We start from the raw sequence: 24,007 nt of genomic DNA, 5'->3' as shown, positions 1-24,007 counted from the left end.
AGGCCAAGCCATGCTCGATCGTTATCGCCATTTCCAATGATACCAATCGTGATAGCTATCAGTACGTTGAGTGGTCAGTCGTCCACGCTCCTATCGCCAGCACGCAACACGTAGCTGCGTGCACAGGACGAGCGTGGGCTCGAGCCAAGCCCCACTATCCGTGCTTGGCGTCGGCTCGGCAGTGACTTCCGACGCACCAATGCCACGGGCTCGCCCTTGGCCTTGAGCTCAAGCGAGGTGACCTAGAGGCCTATGAGATGCTGGCAACGACTGGTCCCAGCTACCGGGGAACACTGGCTCCCGTTTGCCTGGCCCCTTCCCTCCCTCTGCGCGACAACCAAGTGCACCCTCCCCCTTGACCAAGCCCCCCGAGCGAAGACCGGCAGATGACCTCCGATAGCATGCCATGCGCTTTACAACACGCCCTTGGCCTTGAGCTCTGCCTCGACCTCGGGGCGAGCCTTGCGGATCTTGCGGTCGACGTCTGCGCGCCAGATGGGGAGCCCGATCTGCCGTCAGCACCACCCACACACGCACTCACCGAGCCGATGAAGCCGTACACGAGGTCGAAGAGCCCGTTGCCCGGGACCGGGCCCTGGCTCGCGACGCGCACGAGGTCGGTGACCAGGTCGTTTGTGATCTGGTAGTTTCCGCGCTCGAGCCCGCGGATGAGGAGCGCCGCCGCCACCTCGGGCGCGACCGGTGTGTCGCCCTCCTCGATCTGCTTTGTGATCGCAGGCTTGGTCTTCTGCTCGTTGTCGTACCCCGGCGACAGGATGCCCGCCGGCATGTACAGGTGCACGGCGATGTCGTGCAGCTGGAGCTCGGAGCGGAGCGAGTCGGCCAGGCCTGGGGTGTGAGTGGGGCGTTGGGGGGGGCTGGGCTCACCTCGCAGAGCAAACTTGCCGGGCGCGTACGGCGAGTAGCCCGCAAACGACGTGTAGCCGAGGAACGAGGAGACGAACGTGAGCGTACCCTTCTTGCCCTCCTTGACCCAGCGCTTGACGACGGCCTGGGCGGTTAGCAGGCGTCAGGGGCGTGGGCGGATGGGGGTGGGGGAGGAGGGGGGGGGGGGGGCGGCGAGTGACTCGACGTCGGTGACTGCCCAACCCCGAGGTGGACGCATCAAGCCATCGACATCGAGCCCATGATCCGCGACAGGCTTCGCTGCCGGAGCATTGTACAGACCAAGGCCGGGCGTCGACGGTACGACAGCCCACGTCGCCCACCAACCACCAGCAACTCACATGCGCGGTCCAAGCCGACACCCAGTAAACACCGTCGAGCCCGCTCTGCAAGTCCTCAGGGGTCGCCTCGACAAAGTACTGCGGCTTGGAGAAGCCAGCGCAGAGGAACACGTAGTCGGGGGACGCGCCGAACGTCTTTGACGCTTCCTCGAGCGCCGCGTCCGATTCGGTGCGGCTCGTGAGGTCGGCCTGGACGTAGAAGACCTTCTGGCCCCCGGCCGACTTCTTGAGGTGCGCGACGGTCGCTTCCGCGCGCTTGGCGTCACGCGCGACGATGGCGACGTGCGCGCCGCGCTTGAGCAGGGCCTCGGCGAGCGCTGCGCCGAGCCCGGCTGAGCCGCCGGGGATGTAGACGAACTGCTGTCAGCTGGGCGGTGGGGCGGGCCCACCTTGCCGGCCACGTCAAACTTGTTCTTGCGTCCCAGTGTCATTGCGAGCGAGAGGACGATGGCCAGCCCGGCTACGATGTAGGCCGTGGTGGTGGTGGACATGGGTGGTGGGGTGGGAGATGGACAAGTCGACGAGGATGCCGCGATCCGAGTTGAACTTTGAACACGCGTCATCATTCGCCGCCGCTGCGGCGGCCGGCAACCACGACGACGCGACGTGACTGACGTCTTCACCATCCCCCGTGCACAACTTGCGAACAAACACAGCCGGCTTTCAGAGCTACATAGTATGTAATCCTGCACTCGACAGTGGTCGGACGAGCGATGGCCCGCAGCCATCTCCCTCCTCGTGCTAGAGCACGCACCCGATGAAGTTGGCAAAGCGGTCGCGGCGGGCCTGGTTGTCGCCCATCTCGCCCACCCACGCCACTCTCGGAAGATGCTGCATATGAAATACAAACAAGCTACGTCCCGTCATCGTAGTAGACGCGGCGCCACCATCGTCGCCTCCTCGTGGGGCGGCGCGGCGCAGCCGCCGTCGCCGGTGCCGTCGTCGCGCCAGGCGTAGTCGCCGCCCCGTCGACCTTGCTCACAGGCGCAGTGTTGGTCCAAGAGTCGTCGGTGTAGACCCAGCCGTCGGGATCCGTCCCAACCTGGCTCCACAGGCCACACACATCGACACGCCAGTCCTCGCCGGGCACAAACGACCACTTGTCCTTGAGCGCCAGCGCCATGCGGTCGCCGCTCTCGGGCCGGTCCTCCTCGTCCTCCCAGATGGCGTCGTGCGAGAACGTGCCCGACGCGGTGCGGACCTTGACCCAGCCTCCTCTCTCGCCGGGGCGCAAGAACCGGCTCGAGTACGCGCCGGCCGGGAGCTGGGCCGCAGCAGTAGCGGGCTTGGCCAAGACAACGGGGTCGAGGCGCTCATTCTCCCAAACCTCGACACGGGCGATCGGGCGGCGGCCAAGATCGTCGGGCAGGGCGTCGGTCAACGCCACGTCCTCGAGCTCGGCGCGAGCTTGCAGCGCCACGTGCGAGCGGGGGAGGTGCTCGATCAACTGCGTGAGGTTGGGGTGGAAGAGCAGTGGGCCGGCCCAGCCTGCTGGGAGGAGTAGCCATGGGATCGACCAGCCGGGCGTGAGGGGCAGCAGCAGCGTCGGCGGGAGAAGCGCAAGGATGAGAAGCGTCGGCGTGATAGGGAACGACGTCGGCGACGTGTCCTTGCCAGCAATGTAGTTGAGCCACGGGGCCGCAGCCTCAAACACGTCGGCGATAACCCCCATGAGGTTCTGGATCGCCTGCATGTTCATGAGGATGTCGGTCGTGCTCGTCGCGTCGCCGGGCGGCGCCTGCGGGGTGCCCTCCTTGCCCTCGACCGTCGACGCCGAGTACGACGTGCTGGGGTCGTCCCCGACGCGCTGGGTGCCCGCGTCTGGTGCAGATGGGATCAGCACGCCGAATAGCGACGGCAGCGGCTCCTTTCGCTCCTGCACCGTGAGGTAGATTACCAGCACGATGGCGCTGGGGAGGAGCAGAATGATGCGGGGGTAGAAGCAGATGAACGCCCAGAGCGCCATCCAAGCCCACGTCCACAGCGGCTTCTGCCAGAAGAGCACCTCCTCGACGCGGTCTTGCAGCCACACAATTGGGCCGACCTGTTGTACCACGTTAGCGTTGTTGCCCGGGTACGTGGCTTTAACCGGGCATGCCCACTCACCTTTGTCAAGAAGCGGCGAAAGTTGTTGCTCATGACATTGAGGCCGAGGCCCTCCTTCTGCGACGTGAGCTCGCGGGCGCGCCCGGGGGCGTGATGCGTCTGCGGGAGGCGGGGGAGGTTGGGCGGCAAGAGCGAGCTCAGGACCATGTCGGACACGTTTGACGAGAGCGCCGCCGCGCCGGGGACCGAGAACTTGCGACTTGCGGCGGATGCGCTGGCGGCGTTGGCGGCTGCGAGGGCGGGTGGGAAGCTCGGCGCTCGGGTGCGCGGTGCTGCTGAGCCGCTGGCCACCGCGCCGGCGGAGAGCGTCGCGGCGGACGACGACGTCGCCCCGTCGGCGCTTGGCAGGTCGGCCGGCACGGGGATGAGCGCGGCCGCCGACGGCACGGGTATGTAGGGCGGGACTGTGCTGTCCATGCCTGACCAGCGCTTTGTGCTTGATGGCGGCTGGAGGAGTGAGAGGGGGTTGATGTTGAAATGTGTGTGAAGGGGAGGAGAGAGGACGAGGGATAGTTGGGTTGCCGGTAGCGGTTGCCGCCGCCGCCGGGTGGTGGTGGAGGAAGGCGAGGAAGGCACTTGTCCGACTTTGACTTGGGAGTTTGCTGCGATCCAACTGGCGACCATTCCGACCAAGTAGGCACTGTCGGCAACGACAGACAGCGCGCCGGCAAGCACCTCGATCGTGACCTGCATCGCGACGACGACGGCGACGACAACGACAACGAGTGGGTGAGCAGTGCAAAAGGAGAGACAGGTTGTACGTGCGTGTGCGCGCGGACAGAACATCGATCTCTGCACCCACCGCCTCGAGCGCCAACGCCTCTGCCTCCTCGTTCGCCCTGCACGCGCAATGTTCAGACAGCTCTGGCGGCGCACGACACGCCGCGCCTCGCCCTACCTGCACGCGACAAGAGCCTTTCTCACTGACCCGAGGGTCGTGTTCACTGGGTGCGTCTGTCCTGCTCTCGGCTCTGCTGACGAAAGCAACGTCCTCGCCTGGATCCCCGTCGGCATCTTCTTCGTGCGCCATGTCTACTCCATGTCCCAGATCACGGGGCGGAGCATGCTCGTGGGTTCTTCGCTACGCCGGCCGCTGACAGCAGCCCACGTTCAACAAGGACCAGGAGCGGACGGGCTGGAAGGACCATGTGCTCCTCGACAGGTGGAGCTGGAGCTGGGGCCGGTGGGCGCTGCAGCGCGGCGACGTTGTCACGTTGTGGTCGCCTCGGGACCCCAAGGTTCTGACGACGAAGCGCATCGTCGCGCTCGAGGGGGATATCGTGCGTGCGTGTGTCGGCTGAGCTGACGCCAGGTCACGCCCAGAGACCCGGGACCGCCGAAGCTGACGAGGGCGGGCTCGACGCCGCCCGACCTCACGCCGTACAGAATACCGCCGGGCCACGTCTGGGTCGAGGGCGACAACGCCGCCGAGTCGATCGACTCGAACACGTACGGACCCGTCGCTGTCGGCCTGGTACAAGCTCGCGTGACCCGCATCCTTCTCCCGCTTGACCGCTCTGGCCCGCCCATAGCTGGGCCCCCGGACGACGGGCGCATCAAGATATGGGACAACTATGTGCGGAGGGCGAGCCGGACATGGCAGGAGCGAGCTGCTGACGCTAAGGAGACGGCATCCGCAAGTACACAGGGGGCCGCACGCCCCACATAGACGTGGCTACACGCACAACACGCATTGGCATTTATGCATGGCTCTGCTCGCGATGATGCTGGATACACGGTGTCTATGTGGCAAGTGGGGAGAGGTGGTGGTACAGTGGCTCGTGGGGTTACGTGCGGTCGTGCTGGCCAAAGAGGCGTTTCCTGGGCTGTCAGCTGCTATGAAGTGGATTCTTGTAGCAGACTCACACAAAGCGGGGCGTCTCGATGCTGCCCTTGCCGGTCGTCGACCACATCTCACGCGGCCAGTAGTCCTGGAGGAAGATGTACGTGTGGCCGACGAGGATGCCGAGCTGTGGGGTCAGCTCTGGTCAACGCGCATTGAAGCTGCTCACAATATCGCTGATAGCGTCGTTGAACCCGCCGTGGAGGAACCACGACAGACCGACGAGGACGAAGGGGACGTAGGGTGCCGTGATGCTGGAGGTCAGCTTTCGTGATGGACTTTTTAGCTCACGTTATGACACCGAACAGCGACATCTTGACGGACGGGTTCCGCCTCGACCAGATGTACGAAAGCGCGCCGTTGAGCGAGTTCGCAAGGAACAGCATCGTGAGGAAGGGCGTGAGGGCCTGAGGTGAGTTGGATTCCGTACGGGCCAACTCACAAGTAAGACGGACGCGATGAGAAACAAGAGCCAGACGTAGTCGCCGCGCTTGTTGGCAAACGAGTTGGTCTCGAGGAGGTACGAGTATCGCATACTGTGTGTCAGGCGGGAACGAGACCACAGCGCTTACACAAAGTAGAGCCGGAACGCGAGGTCGAGGCTCAGGTCGCCAAAGTAGCAGAACGTTGTGAGGAAGCGCCACGGCTGGTGGGTTAGAAGAGTTGGAGATCATTACCTACCTGGAGATCAATCACGGCCAGCTTCCACGAGAAGTAGAGCTGCACCGGCGCGATAATGTTGCATTCCTGTGGTGTGAGGGCTGGTTCGATCCGGAGTTCACGATAGCACTCACGACGAGCAAGCTCGTTCCGAGCGACGCAAAGGCCCACGCGCGGGTAATTGGTGGTATTGACGTGATCCACTGTTCTATCCCTTGTGCTTCCATTGTCGCTGCTGTCGTCGCTGTCGTCGCGATCGTGTGTGAGATGGAGAAGAGAGCGATGCTGACAGGCATGCATCGTCGGGCCTCCACATCCACGCGTCCTCGTGTTGTGGGCGGAACCAAATGTCACTCGTCGCCACTGTATCATGACGCCATGTCGCTCTGCCGCTCGTGTCAACACTCCATCACCCACAATGTCGACCCTCTCGCCCAGCGGCCCCCCAGAATGGCAGAACACGATCCGTGCGCGGCTGCTGAGCGCGCAGCATGCCGGCGAGCCGCTCCGCGACGTGATCGAGCAGTGTGAGTGGCCCAAACTCGACCTCGACGCGCTCGGGCCGCCGCCGAGATCGGGAGAAGGTGGCCGTCGCTGACACGGCGCAGACCAGCGGCTCGCGAAGACGACGCGCGATCTCAAGATCCGTAACCGCGCGCTGTTGCGCGGTGGGGCGGGGGCCGTGGTCGGGTCCGGCGACGGGTGAGTGGGCAGTCTTGAGCCGCAGCGAGCCTGGCGCCAGCGTCACCGGGGTGCAGGCGAGGACGACGGGGTGGACGGCGGGTGATGGCGCCTGTTGGCTGTTTGGAGGGCTGGTGGACGAGGGTGAGATGGCGGCGGCTGAGCCGCGTGACGTCTCACTCCCGCATCCGGACAATCGCACTAGAAGCACGCCCCGCTCACACCAACAGCGCGCCGCAGGGCGAGCTTCTCTCGTCGCTCGACTCGCAGATCAACCAGTTGAGATCCGAGATGCAGACGCTGTACCGCACGCAGGCGGCGGCGCAGAACAAGCAGCTGGCCATGGCCGACGCGCTGCGCGACAGAGACGAGGAGGTGCGCGGCCTGCGCGAGGAGGTGCGCGAGCTGCGGGACGCGCGGGATTCCGGCGCGCGGCGGGAACGCAACATGGACGAGCGGATGAAGATGCGCGAGGAGGACGTCAAGGTGAGCCGCGGGGGCGTCGTTGGCTGACGCGCAGATACTGCACGACGAGATCCTCGCGTACCAGATTGAAATCTCGGGCCTGGGGCAGCGCAACTCTGCGCTGCAGGCCGACAACGCGAGCCTCCTGCAGCGCTGGCTCGACAAGATGAACCTGACGGCCGAGGAGATGAACAGCGAGTTTGAGCGCGAGGCCTCTACGCTGCGCGCGACGCCCAGCCCGACAAAGGAGGAGGGGGATTTTCGCGCCGGCGGGAAGGCGTAGTACCGCCCCATTTGGCGGCTGGCGCGTCTTCCCGCGGGGAAGAGAGAGGCGACGAGGTGGAGCGCGCCGAGGCGGGCCTGCTCGACGTCGACTGGGACATTGTCGACGCAGAGTCGGGCCACAGCCGCCTCGACGACGACGACTGGGACGAGGCGCGCAAGGCGGACGCCGCCTAACTAGACGTGTTGTAACATACATATTCCCGAGATGACACGATATCTAACCTCTAACGTGGTGAATGACGCCGCGGCGGCTCATAACACGAATGTCTCGTTGCCAGCAGCCACGCGCTCGTCGAGCACCTTGACGGCCTCGCCCCTCCAGTCCCAGTCGATGACCTCTGCCATTCTCCTCGTGACCCACTCGAAGCGCATCGTCTCGGGGATGTACGACTCGATGGGGTTATCCAGCGCAGCCTTGACGGCGCGCTTGAGGCCCGGGATGTCGTGCGCGTGCACGTGGTAGACGTACGGCCTTCGGCGTCAGCCCTGTGCCCTGCCTGCCCGACTCACTCCTCCACGTCGATCATGTGCCACTGCTGCGTCTTCCACGCCGTGCGGTTGGCGGGGTCCGCCTCGTCCCACTGCAAAATGGGGTTGATGAACGGCAAGCCCAAGCACAGCGCGTCCCACGGGCTCGGGGAGATTCTCGGCCGGCCCACGCCGAGCATGAGCACGCTGTTCGCCAGCTGCTCGTAGTAGGCAATCTTCTCTAGCCGGTGGAAGTTTACCACGCCGGCAGCCTTGATGGCCGCCTCGACCTCGGGCGTGTCGAGCTCGATCGTGGCGCGCAGCGCGCCGGCAAAGCGCACGCCGTACTCGCTTGCCATGTCGCGTAACGCGTCGAGCGTCCAGCTGAAGGCGCCGGGCGGCTCCGGGCCGAGGTAATGCACCTGTTTTGCCAGGAGCCAGACCTGCGGCGGGCTCGCGCGGTCCGCGTGCGCGAGGTACGGGAGGCGCTTGCATGTCGGCTCGACGCTGTACGAGAGGAAGAAGTTGCCGTTGTGCGCCGAGGGCGAGAGGGTGAAGCGCGGCCCGAGGGGGTTCCCAGAGCTGGAGTTAGCGCAGCGCACCACGCCCGACCCACTCGTCCCACCACCACAGCGCGAGCAGCTTCCACGCGGGGATGCCGTCGGCGTTGGTGTCCGTCTTGAGGCACTTTTGCCCCTCGGCCATCTCCTTGCTCCAGCACACGTCGATCTGCTCCGGGTCGGCGATGACGAGGCGCACGTTGTCCGGAAACTTGCGGTAGTACTCTGACGCGCGGCGCATGTCGTGGTTGAACCTGCGTGTCAGATGGCCCTCGCACGCTACTCACCACCCGAGGCTGGCGAAGAGGTACGCGTACCCGTTGGCATTGAGGCTGCTGACCACGCTCTGGGCGTAGACCGTCTCGCCCGTGTTCTTGTTGCCCTCGACCGCATCGTGCGCCCACACGCTCGCGAGGACGACGACCGTCGTCTCGTTCCACCCGCAGCCTTGCAGCGCCGCAGCCGCCTCGTCCTCGGCAGTTCGGGTGCTCGGCGCGCTCGTGTTGGCCAGCAGCCCGAGCTCACGGCACCGCTCTAACCGCTCGATCGTCTTGACGTTGTGCGCCCACGTGTCACCGGTAGAGAAGTAGGGGTTCTTGGTCACGTTCCAGTGCGCGGGCGGCGCGTCGGGGTCGGTGCTGGGCGCTGCTGGCTCGGGCTCGGGCTCGCTCGTGCCGGGGCTCGAGCTGCCCGTGCCCTTGCTCGATCCCGAGAACGTGTTGGCGAGGACGATTAGCAGCAGCAGCCCGAACGCGGCAGAGGCGAGACCCACGACGTGCCGCTTGACAAAGTGCAGCGCGCTGCGCTTGCGCGACCGCCGCCGCTGGTATCGCGAGGGTCTGGGGTGAGCTCGCTAGTGAGAGAGCACTCACAGGTGCGCCTGTTCCTCCACCTGGCCCTGGCCCTGCCCCTCCTTGTCCTCGTCCGACAGCGTGCTGAGGGGGACATAGTCGTCCGGCCGTGACGACGACGACGGGAGTGACCACAGCATGGTGGCCCGGAATACGGTACGGTGCGAGATGAGCAAAGTAAAGTTGTCTGTCTCAGTGACGGAAGGCTTGGCTCGCGCAGCAAGGCCCGGACCCTTGGACGCCACATGGTGCGGTTCCTGGGTCCAGGTGGTCTCTCGACCTCGCTCGAGGCGGCACCGCGCTCGATGCATGCTGGCTGGGGCGGCTGGGCCATGTCCTGGTGCTTGGTGGCTCCCGGACTGGTCTAGCTGCGGGTTATGAGCAGCACCGATGTCTCCAGGACACAGGTCGGTTTGTTTGGTTCGAGGGGTTAGCAGAGGCGTCAAGGGCATTAGTAGTCGGCGCCAAAGTCTAATCGCGTTAAATCTCGCAGCTGCGGCCGGTTGTCAAGACAGGCTATGGGGTCGTATCGCCATACGTGCCTACTGCGGAGGGTACGTGCCGGCTTGCAGACGAGCTCGGTGTCTCGGAAAGACGACATGCATGCGAGGCGAGGTGTGGGTGGCGCGCACGCGAGTGAGGACAAGCGACAGCCCAAGGGGTGGGCCGACCGCGCACGCTCACGGACGCCTCGGCGGGGCAAAGTACTCAGTCCTCGCCGTGCACATGCGCCGCGCCATGGTGCGTTGCCTTTGCAGCGGCAGTCATGCCGCCGTCCTCCAAGTGGCTGATGTCAGCCCCAGGGATGGACTGTGAAAAGCACTGGGTCGCCCCCGAAAACATCGAAACACCGTTGGTGAAACGGTATCATGCGTCGTTGCCATCGACGCGGCAGGGGTTCGACTCCCTTACGGTGTATCGCAAGATCGAGGATCTTCGTTTTTGGATCCGCACAGTGGCACACCACACATGTGGCTCATCAGCACCTTGCCTATTGCACAGTCGCCAGCCGCTGCCTGGCCCCGCTGCCCCCGACACCACAGCCCCGGAACTATGCATATGAGTGATGTGTCTAGAGTACAATGCGCGAAACCCATTATATCCTCCCTGCCTCCTTCTCCTTCCTCGCTGCGAGCGCCTTGCCGGCCAGCACGTCGCGGTCGAGCACGGCGCGGTCCTTGAGCAGCTGGTCGACGCGCGAGTCGATAACGTGGGGGAGCACGGGGTGGTGCGCGTCGTCATGGTGCGCGTGGTCGTCGTGGTGCTCGTCGGGGCCGACGGCCGCGTCCTTGAGCGGCGCGTGCGGCGCCTTGTCCTCGGCCTTTGCCGGCGCCATGGTCACGGTGGACATGACGACGCCGAACATGACCAGCGTGATGATCACAGCAATCGCACGCCTCGTCGCGTCCCACTTGGAGCTCTCGATGTCCGTGCGCAGTTCGCCGAGGGATATCGTAAACTTGTGGTTGATCTCCTCGACGGCAATATCAAACCGCTTCAGCTCGGCCGTCGTCTCCGCCTTGCGGTTGTTCACCTCGATCTCGATGCTGCCGTCAGCTCTGGTCTCAGTGCCACCCACTCATGCTTCATGGTCAGCACGTCCTCCTTGATCTTCTGGTCGAGGCCGTCGACCTCGCGCCGGATCGCGTTGGCCACGTCGCGCAGCTTGAGCCCGTCTTGCCGCGCGCGCGTGCTCGCTTCCGTGCGCAGCTCGCTGAGCGCCGCCTTGAACAGGTACGCGTTGTTGTCCATCTCCTCGACTGAGAGCTGCGTGTCGACTGCGCGCTGGGTGCGCGCAGTGATGAGCCCGCGCACGCCCTCCATCAGCACGCGCGCGTTCGGCGCCGGCACGGCCGCGCGCTCGAGCGTCGCGACGAACGCGTGCGTGTTGAACGGGTGCCGGGGGACGCGGGGGTGGTACGTGGCGCGGGGGACGGCCTGGAGGGGGTCGGGGGCGGCGGGGGCGGGCGTGGTCGCGGGCGAGGCGTCAGCCGAGCCGGCGGAGAACGGCATCGTCGCGGCCTGCGCCTCTGTCTGCGCGGCGCCCGGCACCGCCTCCGCCTCTCGCGGCACCGACAACCCGGGCGACGCCTCAAAGTGCGGCCGGCTGAACGGCCCCGTCTCGGGCACGTTGCCCGCCACCGCCGCCGCCGCTGCTGCCGCCGCCTCAGCGCCGAGGTCGACGGGCCCGCTCGGCCCGCGCACGGGGTCACGCACGCGCGGCACTGGGCGGGTGTGGGCGCTAGCGTCGTCGTCGGCTGTGCGGCTGTGCGGCCCGGCGCGCTTCTCGTCGGGCAGGGCGAAGCGGTGCTCTGCGGTTGGGGCGGGGGTTGGGGCGGGGGGGTCGGGCGTCGGCGCGGCGTCTTGCGGGCGGGAGCGCGCTGCCGCTGTCACTGTGAAGGCCCTTGCCGGCCGCAGTGGTGGCCTGGCGCGGCGGAGCAGGCGGATCCCGAGCATGTTGTTGTTGTCGCGACATGACGTCTGTTCGAAGAAACTTGGGCCTTCGTTCGGGCGGCTCGGAGCGAGAATTGAGGTGGGGCCGGATAAAAATGGGCCCCCGGGCGGCGCAGCGCACAGCGCACAAACGTCATCGTCTCGCCCGTCGCTTGGCCAGCCCGCCACTGACACACTCGCCACCAACACCACGCGGGTACTTAACCCCCCATCCTCTCCTCAACACCCACCCATCCAACATGTCCGACAAGGAGCAGCGTGCGTGCTGCCGCCCAGGTCCCCACTCACGCCGCAGAGTTCACGATCCAGCCCCACCCGGCCACGACCAACAACCCCGCCGACCTGGGCGAGGGCAAGACCCCCGGCCTCGTCAGCGACGCCGCGCAGGCGTTCAACACGCCCGGCGTGGCCCAGCTCTCGCAGGGCACCGCGGCGGGCCTCGAGCAGCCCAAGACGCGCGAGCAGGTGGGTTGTGGGGGTTGGGTGGTCGCTGACGCCGCAGCTCCACGAGGAGTTTAAGAAGCTCAACAAGTAGCTCCACGTTGTATGCTCGATGAATATGTGAACGAAGCGGGCAAGGCCGGGGACGCTGTGAGGGCTGGCGGGGATCGCGGCAGGGCACGGATGGGACACAGGCCGAGGCGAGCCACTCGCTGATGGTTGCGCCGGGGACAGACGGATGCGAGGATGGTGGTGTGTTGGTCGCCAACGACTGCGCCCCGCCGCGCCCCGCGCCCACCCAATGCCCACACACTCTCATACACCTTCACACCCCACTCACGCTTACAGGCAACACGCCAACGGCGCTTTCTACATGCTGGTCTACAGGGAATACAATGGCTTTACGGAGGGCAAGAAACCAGCAGCCCGGAAACAACTACAACGCACAACGCCACCGCCTAGTCGTCCTCCAGGGCATGGTCGCGGTCGAGCGCAAACAGGTGGCGAATGTCGTCGAGCGTCAGGCGGCCCAGCTTGCCAATGTCGCCCTCGCCCATGGCACCGTCCGCAAGCATCCCCTTGTGCTTCTGGATCTCCAGAAGGCGGTCCTCGACCGTCTCTTCGATCACAAGGCGCTCGACGTGCACCGGGAGGTTCTGGCCGATACGGTGGCAACGATCCACCGCCTGCTGCTCGGTAGCCGGGTTCCACTAGAGCCATTAGCACTGACACCAGCACGCGCAGACACACTCACAGCCAGGTCGCAGCAGATGACCTTGGACGCCACAGTCAGGTTAAGACCAACACCGCCGGCCTTGGTCGACAGCAGCAGCACTGGAACCGATCGGTTCACCTCGGGCGGCATCTTGAACCGGCGGATCGTCTCCTCGCGGGCCGCTTGCGACATCTTGCCAGTGTACTCCAGCTTGCGGATGTTGTTCTCGTACAAGAAGTCGCCGAGAATGTCGAGGAACTGGACAAACTGGGAGAAGATGAGGATCTTGACGTTGGGGTCCTCGGCAAGGTATCGCTTCACGAGCTCAAGGAGCTTGACCATCTTGGTCGACGGAGTAATCCGTTCCTCCTCCTTCTCCAGCTCGTCGTCGTCACTGCCCGCATCCAGAGCCTTGCCCTTGAACCTCGGCTTCTTCTCAAAGAAGTCCTTGGTGTCGCTCTGTAACGGTCAGATGGAGCCCACGTTCTGTTACTTACGGCTCGCTTCTTGCCCTTGCGGTCAACGGCCTTTCGGTTGGCAGGCTTGATGTCTTCCTCCTCTTCCTCCTCTTCCGCCTCGTCCGCTTCAGGGGGCGGAGGCTTGTAAATGGCGGCCACACGGAAGAACCGGCCCTTCTCGAGGACTTCGCGGCACATGGGGCAGTTACGGCAGCCTCTCTCGGCTTGGTCGTCGGTGAGCCCAGTGGCGTCGCGAAGCGGCTGCTCGTAGAGGCTGCTGATGCACGAGGGGCAGTATAAGTGGCCACAGCTCGAGATGACTTCGCTGCCGTCGAAAGGCTCGTAGCAGATGCTACACTCTAAGTCTTGGGGTTCGCCCTCGGTATCCGAAATCATGGCCTGGTATCTTTCCTCGAGTTTCTTGCGGAGGGCCTCTACGCCGTCGGCACCGAGCAAGGCAACGACTCGACCGTACTCGTCGGCATCGTCGGCACGGTACTGGTCCATGCCGCCGAAAACGTCATCGGACACCATCATGTCGTCGTCTTGCGCCTCGCCTGGTGGCCGGCGGAGCAGCCACGGGTGGTTGACACACTGCCTCAGACGAGTAAGGAGGACGAGAATGACCGAGTAGTTCTTCATCAACGTGCCCTGCTTGATGAACTTGTTGACACGGATCTGGGCTCGCCGCTCAAGCGCCGAGTAAATCGCACGCTCTTCAGCCGTAAACGCGAGTGGGTCCATAACAGTCGTCTTTGGCGGGAGGTTGAGGATACGGGTGCCGTTGATCTCCGTGTCCTTGTTGCGGCGGACCATCAGAGGCTTCAGAATAGCCTGGCAACGCTTTGCGGCGAGACGCGGCTTCTTCTTCTCGATCTTGGACACCCTGACCCTGAAGTCTTCCTCGTCCATGGCACCGATGAAGCGAAGCGCAGGGCCGACATCGGAGAGGGTGTTGACAATGGGCGTTCCGGTGAGGTACCAAGGGTGGAGCAGGTCGAGTTCCATGACGGCTTTGGCGCCAATCGTTGCCTTGTTCCTAATCTGAGGTGTCAGGAAAATACAGTGGGTACCAACTCACCTCGTGGGCTTCGTCGAGGAAGACCCTAAACCACTTGGTGCGGAACAATGGCCCCTTCTTCTTGGGCATCTCAAACTCTTCGTCCGACTCGTCGAATGAGTCGCGGTCGCGTCGGCGTGCCTCTTCGCGTGCCTGCTTGCGCTCCTTCTTGTTCTGTAAAGTTAGCCTGGGTTGATGTAATGAACCCACCTTGAGCCCCGACTCGGACTTGATGACGCCGTACGTCGTGATGACAACGTCGTAGTGCTTCAACTGCGCAGGTGATTTGGCACGACCCTGGCCGTGGTGGATGAGAACTCTGATCTCCTTGGTCGTCTTGGATTCAATCTCCTGCTTCCACTGCGCGAGCAGGGCCACGGGGGCGACGACGAGCTGGGGAGCCTTTTTGAAGTCGGATGGCCGCTTATCGCGAACGAGCATGAGGGCGATGCACTGAACGGTCTTGCCAAGGCCTGTCTGTTAGTGGGGTCCTAAGGCTTAAACCTACCCATGGCATCGCAGAGAAGGCCACCGAACGGAGCCTTGCGGCTCTCCTCCCGCTTGACCATAAAGGCGACACCAAGAACTTGATGAGGCATCAGAGAGAACAAGGCTCCTGGGATCTTGTCTTGCAGCGAGGCCATGCCGAGCTTCTTCATTCCATCTTCGACCGTCGTGTCTTCGTTAAAGTCGGCGAAGGAATCTTGGAAGAATGTGTTTAGGCTGATGGTCAGTCGGCGTCGCCGTTACAGACTCACTCCTGGCCCAGAGGCTTCTCGTACTGGTACTCTTCGGGGATATCGGCTGCTCCTCCTCCCATGCCTACCAGTCCCGCCATGGCCCCAGGTAAGCCGAGCAATGTCTGCCGAATCTGGGGCTGGTAGAGTCTCGTGATACTTGGGAACGTCCTGAGCAGCATGTTGGGAGTGGGCTCCCACTGGACGGGGCGACCAGTCTGAATGTAGTGGACCCATTCCCGGAGCTTGAGCATACGGTCTCCCACAAACTTTCGGAGAGCCTCAGCACCAGGGTGGTGACTATTTGTGTCAGACTGGGTATCAGGTGAGACACTTACGCCAAGGTCGCATAGTAGCCATTGAGTGACGCGTGCTCCGCGTCGCACTGCTGTATCTGGCTCTGCCTGTCCATGGCATTCCAGGTCACCTGTAGCTCGGGCGGAGGTGGCACAGAGCCATCAGCTGAGGGGGTTAGCTAAATCACAGCGACAACTTACGTCTAGCGGGGACAGGAACTGCAAACGCGGCCGTCGACGGCCCAGCCTCTGGCTGGATCTGCGAAGCCCAGGCAGCTGGGTCGGGCTTGACAGTAGCTTGGGTCGCGAGGTCTCCTAAGCTGGGCGTTGCGGAGGGCGGGGCTCCCGATGCCTTTCCGGGCCAGGTCTTGCGACGTCAGCCAGTTGCCACACGGTGTAACTCACGAGGTTGGGAATGGTTTCGCGAAGACGCTTGTTGGGGACGTGGATGTGAACGAGCTCCATAAGCTGCACGCTGGGCGGCGTCCACGACTTGACACCTCCGGATCGGAGAATCGAGTTCAGTTGGGTCAAACGGTCACTAAGCATCGTTCTCTGCTCCGGGGTTAGGACTCGGATCCCCCTGCCGTTGGTACTGCGGTAGTCAGTATAGCTAGGAGAGTAAACCTCACAGAGTCGCGGTACTCGTCTTCAGGTGGGATCTCTCAGATCCAACGGTCCGTATCTTCTCGCCCATGGTCAACGTGTTCCAAACCTTCACCCAGGGCTGTGATGCGTCCGTCTTGAACCTGCGCTGAGAAGGCGTGCTCTGCGACGACTTGGGGGCTGGCTTGACCTCGTCGTCGTCGTCTGACAAGATGGTAAGGGAGGCGGAGGGGTTCTTCTTGACTGGGTCACTGGGACCACTACCGCCGAGGAACGTGATCTCGTCCTCCGAGTCGCTGTCGACAAAGGTGGGCTGAGCTCTATACTTGCCCTTGTCGACTGGGGTCGAGCGCGGAGGGATCGAGTCGAGCGTGTTGATGCTGTGATCACGGAGGCGGTTTGACGATGGCTGAGAAGCCCATGGTGATGAGGTCGCACGCGTCGGGCTCGACGCATAAGCCTTGAACCCTCCGCTCGACGGCCCAGCCATAGGCAGCACGTCGTCGTCGCTGTCGTACCGAGCCGCATCCTGCTGTGCTGACGTCGGTGCGCGACTCGGGCCGGCACCACTTGAGCCTGCCTCATTGCTGCCCTCGGCCACAATGTCCTCCGGCAGGACGGCGACGACCCGGCCACTCGGTGGCGGAACAACAATACCCTTGGGGGTCAGCTTCGCTCCCCATCACCCCATCACCACATACCATCTTGTCCAGGCGCTCGTCGCGGCTCTTGACATGCTTCGGCTCCCGGCAGTGCAGGGAGAACTCGTAGAAGCTGCCAATACCGGCACTACGCCCGCCGTCCGCAATCTCGGGATCGGCAGTCAGGACGTGGTCGTTCCAGCACAGATCCTCCATGCAGGTGACGGACCCGAAGCCGTTTCCGCCCCTCTTGGGCTGGTTGGGCACCGCGCGCTCGAATAAGAAGTGCGTGTCCCCCGGGTTGGTAGTGAGAAACTTTGTGATGGCGGGGAGTAGGGGCTTGAACTCGTCGGGGAAGGGCTGGGGTCAGCGCGGGTCACGTCGCGTCCGACTCACCTCGTCTGGGCCTGACTCGTCCTCGCCTGTAGCCGCGCGAGCCACCTCGAGCACCCACTCTTGGGTCGGAGGCTGGCCCGGCGCGTTGGTGTACTTGACCATCGGGGGAAGGTCGGGGGGTGGGGAGGGGAGGTGGGTCGCTGTTCGATCCGACGCGTCGTGGGGTGTCTGTCAAGAATGGGCGCGCCGGTTCTATGTATCAAGAGGTGTGTTTAAAGGGTGTCCGAGATGATGAGGGGATGTGATAGGGGGGTATTGCAAGAATGGCTAGAGGAGAGTGAGTTGGAAGAGGAGAGTGAGTGATGGAGAGAGAGTTGAGAGAAATCACTACGCGTCTGGATTGTTTTAGCAGGGTGAGTCAACGGGCGGTCGCTGGGTGGGCCGTGCCTGAAACACCCACCCTCCACCCAAACAAACAAAGAATGGGCCGCACCCACACCCACACCCGGCGACCTCTATGCGATCAATGCATGGAACCTGTTCTAGATGCTACAGAATGGCCAATGTCAGTCACCTCGCCACTCACTTGCTCCCTCTAAGCCAGCCAAACATTGAGCTGCCCTTGCTAGACGTCCGGCTGTGTGTCTTGTGGCCCGACCCGGTCCGCTTGTGACCCTGTCCCACAGCCGGGGCAGCAGCGATGCGGTCGGCTTGTGACATTTGCCACTGCACCTGCTTCTTGCCCTCGAACACGCTGAAGGGGAGGAAGACGCGGGGCTCCCCAGCGACAATGGTCGTGGCAAGGCCGCCGAGCGGGTCGGTGGCAAAGATCTGGCCGGTGAGGACGTCGACCACTGGCATCTTCGGCGCGTAGCCAGTGATGGCTGACGTGAGGTAATACACCCGTGGGAGAACCAGCGAGCCCGAGTTTGTGAGCATGGTGACCATTGGTCCCTTTACAAGCACGGCGGTTTTGGGGTCAAGCTTGTGGTGCTTGAGGAGGGTGGTGCTGAACCCGGGAGTGTCCATTGCCCTCCGGCGAGCAAGGTTGAGCCGCTGGAAGACCAGGTACATGGGCTTGTTGGGGGCGTAGCCAAACAGCCAGATTGCTTCGCGGTTGTAAGGGTCGCTGCCGCCGCGCAGTCCGTGCTCCTGGCCCTGGTAGATGATGGGGAAGCCGTCATTGACGAAGGGGTAGATGGCTGCGTTTTTGAGGAGCTGGGTGTGAGTAGTGGTTGGGGGGTGAGGCTTACTGCTCGGTCAGGGTTGGGTGAGACTGACGCAACGCGATACGTGTCGTGGTTTCTGTGTTGTCAGCGCAGCCCGAGGGCACGACGTACTCGACAAACGAGCCCAGGAGCGTCGGATCAGGCATGTCCCTTTGCACCCGCGTGATCATCGACGTGAGCTCGTCGATGCCATACTCGTTCGGCTTCTCAAACGTCCGTCTGTGGCGGTCAGTGTGTGTGTGCGTGTAGTGTGGGGGGTGTGTGTACACCTACCTGAGGTGATAGAATGTGGCGTAGTCGAGAAGACTGTCGATGCTTCGCTCCTGGTATGGGCGAAGGTATGCCGGGTCTGAGGATCAGCCTGAGTTCCATCACCCGCACCCACCTCCGTGCCACACCTCGCCCAAAGCCGCCACGCCAGAGGCAACGACGAACGGAGGCCAAAAGTCCTTGCGAACGTGCTTTACCGTGTCGACGCGGATAGCGTCAATGTCAAAGATTGTGACCATGTGGTGGATCCACGCGTTCAGAGTCGCAATGACGTCGGGGTTCTCGGTGTCGAGGTCGGGCATGTAGTCGTCGATCCAGCCTGGGGTCAGTGCTGTTCAAAGTCACACTCACAGATCTCGCTCTGGAGCTGGCTGGCGTCGGAAGCCTTGCAATACCGATGGTAGTGGCTGATGCTACTCAACTTGCCGTAGATCTCCTCTGACGGCTGGAACTCTCGGCCCATCCCCGACTGGTCATCCGCACCGACATGGTTGGCAACCACGTCCACCATGAGGTACATGCCGCGGGCATGCAGCGCCGCGGAGAGGTCTTTCAGGTCCTGCGGACTTCCAAAGTGAGGGTTGAGCTCTGTGTTGTTAGCAGGCCATCCCCCGCAGCCTCAAGGGTCGACGCACGAAAGATATTGGACGCCCAGTACCCTGCCAAGGTCAGTCCCCGCCATCCCGCTTAGCTCTCACCATGATAGCTCTCGTGGAAGGCTCCGGTGTCGGTCCCAAAGCCCGGTATGTTTGCGACGATCGGGCTTATCCAAACTGGGCAGTGTTAGCTGCGATAATGCGGACGCTGCGGCGCCACGCTTACGCACCAGTGTCAAAGCCCATGCCCTGGATGTAGCCGAGCTGCTGCTCGATCCCCTTCCATGTTCCGCCGCAGTACTTTTGGTCGGCGGGGTTGCAGTACGAGTCGATGCGTCCGTCGCTGCGGGCGAAGCGGTCGGTGATGACCTGGTAGATTGAGCGCTGGCGGAGCTGTGCCGTGGTGAGCGCGGCGGTGAGGGGCGCAGCGGCAAGGGATGCGAGGAGGAGCGAAGGGAGGAGGAGCATTGTGGCGGGGTTGGGAGGGTTGTGGAGTCAAGTCTAGTTGTCGTATCGTTCTATGTCGTTGTCGTTGTCGTCGCTCGTCGTCGGAAGCCAGCCCCGACGATCTCTATACACAGTGGGGCCGGGTGGAGGGTGGAGGCGGGGGGGATGGGGCGCTCGGGGATGAGGTTGGAGCTGGATGGGGTAGAGTGGCTGATTACAAGAGCTGGAGCGACATGGGTGCGACAGAGTTGTGATTCTCAATTTTGCTGGTCGTCGTCGCCGTCGTCGTTGCCGTCGTGTTCGTTGTTTGCGAGTTGAGACGCAAGGAGAGAGTGACAACAAAGTCAATGCAGCCAGGGCAAGGGGGACCAAGGAGAGCAAGGGAGTGCAGCCCTCCGTCACAATTGCCGGCACTCGACGACGCGCCGCGCCACGCGCCTCCACTTGGCGTCCTTGGTACAGATTACGTAACAGGTCTGAAACGTGGAGGTGGGTGGTGTTGCAGGCTCGACGACATCGACGCACCCAGCGTCAACAACATTGCCCCGACGAGCACACCCAACACCAACACGATGGACTCGCTCACAGACGACATCGAGTCGATCCTCTTCATCGCCCGCGAGGTGATGGGTGCGTCGAATCTCTGACGCTGGCGCCCGCTAACCGCCCAGTCTATCGCGTGCCCCCGCGCACGAGCGCGTCGGGGTACAAGGCTGCCGACTGGAACGTCGAGGAGTTTCTCTGGAAGGGCCGGCTGCGGGTCCTCGAGGTCGGGAACAGGTGTGACATTCGGCTCGAGGTGGGTTTGGCGGGTGCGCAAGGCGGCTGACAGCAGGACGCGACGACCGGCGAGCTGTTTGCGCAGACGACGTACGCGTCGCCGTGGACCCAGGTCGAGCCCGTGCTCGACTCGTCGCGCTACTTTGTGCTCCGTGTCGAGGGCGACGGAGGGAAGCGCGCATACATTGGCATGGGGTTCCTCGAGCGGAGCGAGTCGTTCGACTTCCAGGTGAGTTGCGTGAGCCCCGCGAGCGGAGCGAGCGGAGCGAGCGAGTGCGGTGCACGAGGGGCCATGGGCGTGTGCGAGTGCGAGGTGTGCGATGGGCAGGTGATGTGCCGTGCTGTGCGTGGGGATGATTGTGGGGAAGACCGAGTGCGTTCTCAGAATGCGCTCTGGAGGCAGCTTCGGCTTCTCTCTTGGCATCGTCTTCCTCATGCCTTCTATCAGCCTTCCTCTCAGCAACTTCCTGTCACGCCTTCCCCACCAGCACCTCCCCACCGCCCCACCCTCCCTCCTCCCGTCCTCCCCAGCCAGTCCTAACACTCCCAGGTCGCGCTCCAATCCGTGACCAAGCGCGCGTCGGCCCCGCCCGAGACGGACGACGAGCCGGCCAAGCCCGCGGCCCCGGCCAAGGACTACTCGTTGAAGGAGGGGCAGACGTTCAGCATCAAGCTGCCCGGGCGCGACGCGGCGCGCAAGCCGGCGCCGGCGCCGGCCAATGCGGGGGCTGGCGGGGGGCTGTTCGCGCTGCCGCCCCCGCCGCCGCCTGGCCGGAGGAAGTAGGAGGTGGAGGGATAGACTTACGACTGTACATGACATGCATGGTGAGCGATACGAGCTGGGCACAGCGCTGGTCGGGCGGCGGTCGGCAGCACTGGCCGAGCGGGGCTGGCCTCGGCGATCGGCGAGCGCAGTTCCGTCTGCTGCCACGAGGATGGCATCGCGCCGGCGCCACGCTGCGACGACGCCACACTCACTGCGCCTACGCCTCGCAGCTGCGGTTCTGATCTCGCTGCGAGCTGCTGTGGCTGGAAACTGCAGCCTGCGGCCTGCCAAGTGCTCGGGGACGGCCTGGTGTCGCCACTGCTCGACCCGCCCGGCATGACGTAACAGTCGTCCCTCCTAATGGGGCAGGTTGTATTAAGCTATTATTACGATTAGGGCGGCGGGCCTCGACTCTGCGTGCTCCCTCTTCCCGCTGCGCCTCCCGCGCCGCGAGCCGTCAGCCGCAGCCGCAGTAACAGCCCTCCTTGTTCCCACTGCACCATTGCTGGAGCGACCCACATTCCACTGACGCTGCTTGCCTGGTGCTGCTTGCCTGCCCGATGCCGAGGGCCACACCAGCGTCCATGCAATGCCACTTATACGCCTCACGATTCGCCATCGCCCATCCCACTGGCGAACGGGCGACGACTGCTCAACTCACTCACTCTCTACCTAACCCCTCGCCACCGCAGCAGCTGCGCATAACTGTGCCGTAGCCGCCCGACTGGATAAAACACGCCCAACCCCGCCGCGGCCGCTCACACCAACCCCCCCCCCCCCCCCACCATGTCCCTCCCGCCGTACTCGGACGAGAAGGCGCCCCTCGACGTCGAGGCGCCAGTCGACACCAAGAATGTCCCGCTCGAGGACGACACGCCGCTCGTCGTCGGCAAGCGCTCGCGCTGCGCGCTGACGCGGCGCACAAAGTTCCTGCTGGGCGGCGCCGTCGCCCTCGCCACCTTCCTCGCGCTCAAGGGCTGCGCAGATGACACGCACCACGGCATGCTCGACGAGTCGTTCCACCCCGCCTTCCGCCCGGGCCCACCCGCGCCGGGGCTCGAGTTCCACCCGCTCGACGGGAGCGAGGGCGACACGCCGTTCGTGCGCATCCCCGCGGCGTGGGCGCCCTCAGCCGTCTGGGACATGAACTCGGACGGGCAGGTGTGGCAGACTGCCAATGCTACCTTGCCCCTCCGCCGCCGCCCGCTCAGCGTGCAGTTCGCCGACAGCCTCGACGGGCGCGTCGTCGTCTCGCGCGCCGCCGAGGGCGCGGTCCTCGTCGAGTCGACGTGGGAGGGCAAGGGTAAGGCCAGCGGCGTCGAGCTCGCCCTCGGCGCGAGCGACTACCTCTTTGTCAATGGCAGCGCTGGCACGCACGTCGTGCACATTGTGCTGCCGGCCGAGGCGCGCGGCATCAAGGACCTGAGCGTGGCTGGAGCCAACGTCCGCCTCGAGCTCCACGAGACGGCTGCCGACGTAAAGTTCAAGCACCTCTCGGTGCACGCCAGCGGCAGGGTCCACCTTCCCGCCGTCGTCGGCAAGTCGGTCGAGGTCGAGTCGCCCACCGGCGACATTACGGGCCACTTCAACGTCTCGCGCCACCTCGCGCTCCGCACCGTCACGGGCAACATTAACGCGACGGTGCACGTCCGCCCGCCGCACCACCACCACGACGGCGACCACGACCACGACGGCCACAAGGACCACGACCACGACAAGGGCGACAAGGACCACCACGACAAGCACGGCCCGCACCACGGCGACGACCACCACCACAAGCACGGCGAGGAGCGCGGCGTGCAGCCGTGCGGACAGAAGCGCGGCCTCGGGCGCGGGCTCGGCCTCGTCGCCTGGTTCCGCGGCGACCACCCCGACCACCCCAAGCGCCCGCCGTTCCGCCTGCCCGTGTTCATCCGCGCCGTGTCCGTCTCGGGCAACGTGCACCTGCGCGTGCGCAAGCCCCACTGGGTCTCGACGCACACTGTCGCGCGCTCATCGACCGGCAACGTCCACCTCTTGGGCCCTCCCTCGTTCCACGGCTACTTCCGCGCCGCCTCGCGCGTCGGCGACGTAAAGGTCAAGGCGGGCGACAAGGAGATCAAGTACTTCCACGAGAAGGAGTCGGAGACGGGCAAGTTTGTCGATGGCATTGTCAAGTTGGGCAACCACACGCACCACGACCACCCCAAGCACCCGGACCACCCCAAGCACCCCGACCACGACCACGACAAGGACCACGACCACGCCGACAGCCTCCACCACCACGGCGACAAGCACCACCACAAGCACGGCAGCAAGCACGGCGACAAGCACCACCACGACCACGAGCACGGCGTCATGGGCGAGTTCCTGCGCGAGCGCCTGACCCGCTTTGAGCGTATCGCCGCTTGGCGCCACGGCGTGTTCGGCGGCGACGGCGACGACGACGAGCCCGACCACCCGCGCCACCGCCGCCCGCCGCCGGGCGTGTCTGGCGCGATTGGCTTCACCGAGGTGGGCGATGTCGTGCTCGTGCTCTAAGCGGGGCGGGGCGGGGGGTTGGGCGCGTAGGGCGCTTGAGCTGGCGACTGCGTCGGCTATTCTGAGCGCGCGCTTGTTTGAGAAAGATTGAAACCTGTAGTGAACAAAGATGAACTGTTGGGCGGCGCGGCGCGGCGCTGCACTTTGCCACCGGGCGTTGCGGCGCTAGAACAAGCGCTCGAGAGCGCGCTGTGCCGTTCGCTCTTGTCTGGACGGCGCTGCAGCGCGCAGCGATGCAGATCGTGATCGGGGCATGGGATCGAGCGGGCAGGCGGTGGCATGGCGATGAGCGTGAGCGGTGAAGCGGCGATGAGGGAACTGGAACTGGGACATGGGATCGCTCGCAGCTGGGATCAGGCCACCGGGCCACCGCCTCGCGCTCGCCAGTGGCCACCGACCACGCCCGCCTCGGCCAGCTCGGCCAGCTCGCCCTACGCACGCACTGCGCTGCCCGTCACCAACGCCACCCCCACGCCCGCGTGTCGCCAA

General features: G+C 64.4%; 12 protein-coding genes and 1 non-coding gene across 13 annotated transcripts; 6 read left to right on the top strand and 7 right to left on the bottom strand.

The window, feature by feature from the left end:
• Window positions 1-413: 413 nt before the first annotated feature.
• Window positions 414-1,738, bottom strand: TSC10 (3-dehydrosphinganine reductase; the record flags this gene model as incomplete). The annotated part of the gene is made up of 5 exons (XM_069350062.1): window positions 414-509; window positions 542-849; window positions 889-1,012; window positions 1,248-1,604; window positions 1,637-1,738. 5 exons carry the CDS (start codon window positions 1,736-1,738, stop codon window positions 414-416), a joined length of 987 nt encoding a protein of 328 aa, XP_069213606.1.
• A 362-nt stretch (window positions 1,739-2,100) lies between these two features.
• Q8F55_001440 (uncharacterized protein) lies at window positions 2,101-3,770 on the bottom strand (the record flags this gene model as incomplete). Its single annotated transcript, XM_069350061.1, has 2 exons — window positions 2,101-3,291; window positions 3,354-3,770. 2 exons carry the CDS (start codon window positions 3,768-3,770, stop codon window positions 2,101-2,103), a joined length of 1,608 nt encoding a protein of 535 aa, XP_069213605.1.
• Window positions 3,771-4,203: 433 nt separating this feature from the next.
• Q8F55_001439 (uncharacterized protein) lies at window positions 4,204-5,022 on the top strand (the record flags this gene model as incomplete). Its single annotated transcript, XM_069350060.1, has 5 exons — window positions 4,204-4,301; window positions 4,338-4,422; window positions 4,457-4,633; window positions 4,666-4,929; window positions 4,981-5,022. 5 exons carry the CDS (start codon window positions 4,204-4,206, stop codon window positions 5,020-5,022), a joined length of 666 nt encoding a protein of 221 aa, XP_069213604.1.
• A 118-nt stretch (window positions 5,023-5,140) lies between these two features.
• Window positions 5,141-6,083, bottom strand: Q8F55_001438 (uncharacterized protein; the record flags this gene model as incomplete). The annotated part of the gene is made up of 8 exons (XM_069350059.1): window positions 5,141-5,174; window positions 5,220-5,323; window positions 5,366-5,450; window positions 5,488-5,603; window positions 5,639-5,732; window positions 5,769-5,842; window positions 5,878-5,943; window positions 5,991-6,083. 8 exons carry the CDS (start codon window positions 6,081-6,083, stop codon window positions 5,141-5,143), a joined length of 666 nt encoding a protein of 221 aa, XP_069213603.1.
• Window positions 6,084-6,274: 191 nt separating this feature from the next.
• Q8F55_001437 (uncharacterized protein) lies at window positions 6,275-7,285 on the top strand (the record flags this gene model as incomplete). Its single annotated transcript, XM_069350058.1, has 4 exons — window positions 6,275-6,383; window positions 6,465-6,558; window positions 6,768-7,023; window positions 7,058-7,285. The coding sequence occupies 4 exons, from the start codon at window positions 6,275-6,277 to the stop codon at window positions 7,283-7,285; spliced, it is 687 nt and encodes a 228-aa protein (XP_069213602.1).
• Window positions 7,286-7,539: 254 nt separating this feature from the next.
• On the bottom strand, window positions 7,540-9,306 carry Q8F55_001436 (uncharacterized protein; the record flags this gene model as incomplete). The annotated part of the gene is made up of 5 exons (XM_069350057.1): window positions 7,540-7,759; window positions 7,798-8,337; window positions 8,372-8,569; window positions 8,603-9,154; window positions 9,188-9,306. The coding sequence occupies 5 exons, from the start codon at window positions 9,304-9,306 to the stop codon at window positions 7,540-7,542; spliced, it is 1,629 nt and encodes a 542-aa protein (XP_069213601.1).
• A 707-nt stretch (window positions 9,307-10,013) lies between these two features.
• Window positions 10,014-10,084, top strand: Q8F55_001435. Its single transcript has one exon. It is a non-coding gene; the product is annotated as a tRNA-Gly (tRNA).
• Window positions 10,085-10,262: 178 nt separating this feature from the next.
• Window positions 10,263-11,623, bottom strand: Q8F55_001434 (uncharacterized protein; the record flags this gene model as incomplete). The annotated part of the gene is made up of 2 exons (XM_069350056.1): window positions 10,263-10,713; window positions 10,746-11,623. 2 exons carry the CDS (start codon window positions 11,621-11,623, stop codon window positions 10,263-10,265), a joined length of 1,329 nt encoding a protein of 442 aa, XP_069213600.1.
• A 236-nt stretch (window positions 11,624-11,859) lies between these two features.
• Window positions 11,860-12,155, top strand: Q8F55_001433 (uncharacterized protein; the record flags this gene model as incomplete). Its single annotated transcript, XM_069350055.1, has 3 exons — window positions 11,860-11,878; window positions 11,916-12,085; window positions 12,123-12,155. 3 exons carry the CDS (start codon window positions 11,860-11,862, stop codon window positions 12,153-12,155), a joined length of 222 nt encoding a protein of 73 aa, XP_069213599.1.
• A 364-nt stretch (window positions 12,156-12,519) lies between these two features.
• Window positions 12,520-17,072, bottom strand: Q8F55_001432 (uncharacterized protein; the record flags this gene model as incomplete). Its single annotated transcript, XM_069350054.1, has 13 exons — window positions 12,520-12,771; window positions 12,816-13,235; window positions 13,274-14,278; window positions 14,316-14,468; window positions 14,505-14,767; window positions 14,803-15,017; window positions 15,053-15,331; window positions 15,370-15,493; window positions 15,529-15,694; window positions 15,733-15,922; window positions 15,960-16,591; window positions 16,635-16,934; window positions 16,971-17,072. The coding sequence occupies 13 exons, from the start codon at window positions 17,070-17,072 to the stop codon at window positions 12,520-12,522; spliced, it is 4,101 nt and encodes a 1,366-aa protein (XP_069213598.1).
• Window positions 17,073-17,492: 420 nt separating this feature from the next.
• Q8F55_001431 (uncharacterized protein) lies at window positions 17,493-19,473 on the bottom strand (the record flags this gene model as incomplete). Its single annotated transcript, XM_069350053.1, has 9 exons — window positions 17,493-18,128; window positions 18,164-18,215; window positions 18,251-18,358; window positions 18,413-18,488; window positions 18,525-18,728; window positions 18,761-18,997; window positions 19,045-19,068; window positions 19,108-19,182; window positions 19,236-19,473. The coding sequence occupies 9 exons, from the start codon at window positions 19,471-19,473 to the stop codon at window positions 17,493-17,495; spliced, it is 1,650 nt and encodes a 549-aa protein (XP_069213597.1).
• A 551-nt stretch (window positions 19,474-20,024) lies between these two features.
• Window positions 20,025-21,016, top strand: Q8F55_001430 (uncharacterized protein; the record flags this gene model as incomplete). Its single annotated transcript, XM_069350052.1, has 4 exons — window positions 20,025-20,082; window positions 20,124-20,251; window positions 20,288-20,461; window positions 20,783-21,016. The coding sequence occupies 4 exons, from the start codon at window positions 20,025-20,027 to the stop codon at window positions 21,014-21,016; spliced, it is 594 nt and encodes a 197-aa protein (XP_069213596.1).
• Window positions 21,017-21,784: 768 nt separating this feature from the next.
• Window positions 21,785-23,518, top strand: Q8F55_001429 (uncharacterized protein; the record flags this gene model as incomplete). The annotated part of the gene is made up of 1 exon (XM_069350051.1): window positions 21,785-23,518. The coding sequence occupies one exon, from the start codon at window positions 21,785-21,787 to the stop codon at window positions 23,516-23,518; it is 1,734 nt and encodes a 577-aa protein (XP_069213595.1).
• Between the last annotated feature and the right edge of the window lie 489 nt (window positions 23,519-24,007).

The sequence above is a fragment of the Vanrija albida genome (genome assembly GCF_041260175.1).
Source record: "Vanrija albida strain AlHP1 chromosome Unknown contig_1, whole genome shotgun sequence".
Classification (NCBI taxonomy): domain Eukaryota; kingdom Fungi; phylum Basidiomycota; class Tremellomycetes; order Trichosporonales; family Trichosporonaceae; genus Vanrija; species Vanrija albida.
Note: the sequence above shows the minus strand (reverse complement) of the source record. Positions and strands in the feature narration are given on the sequence as shown.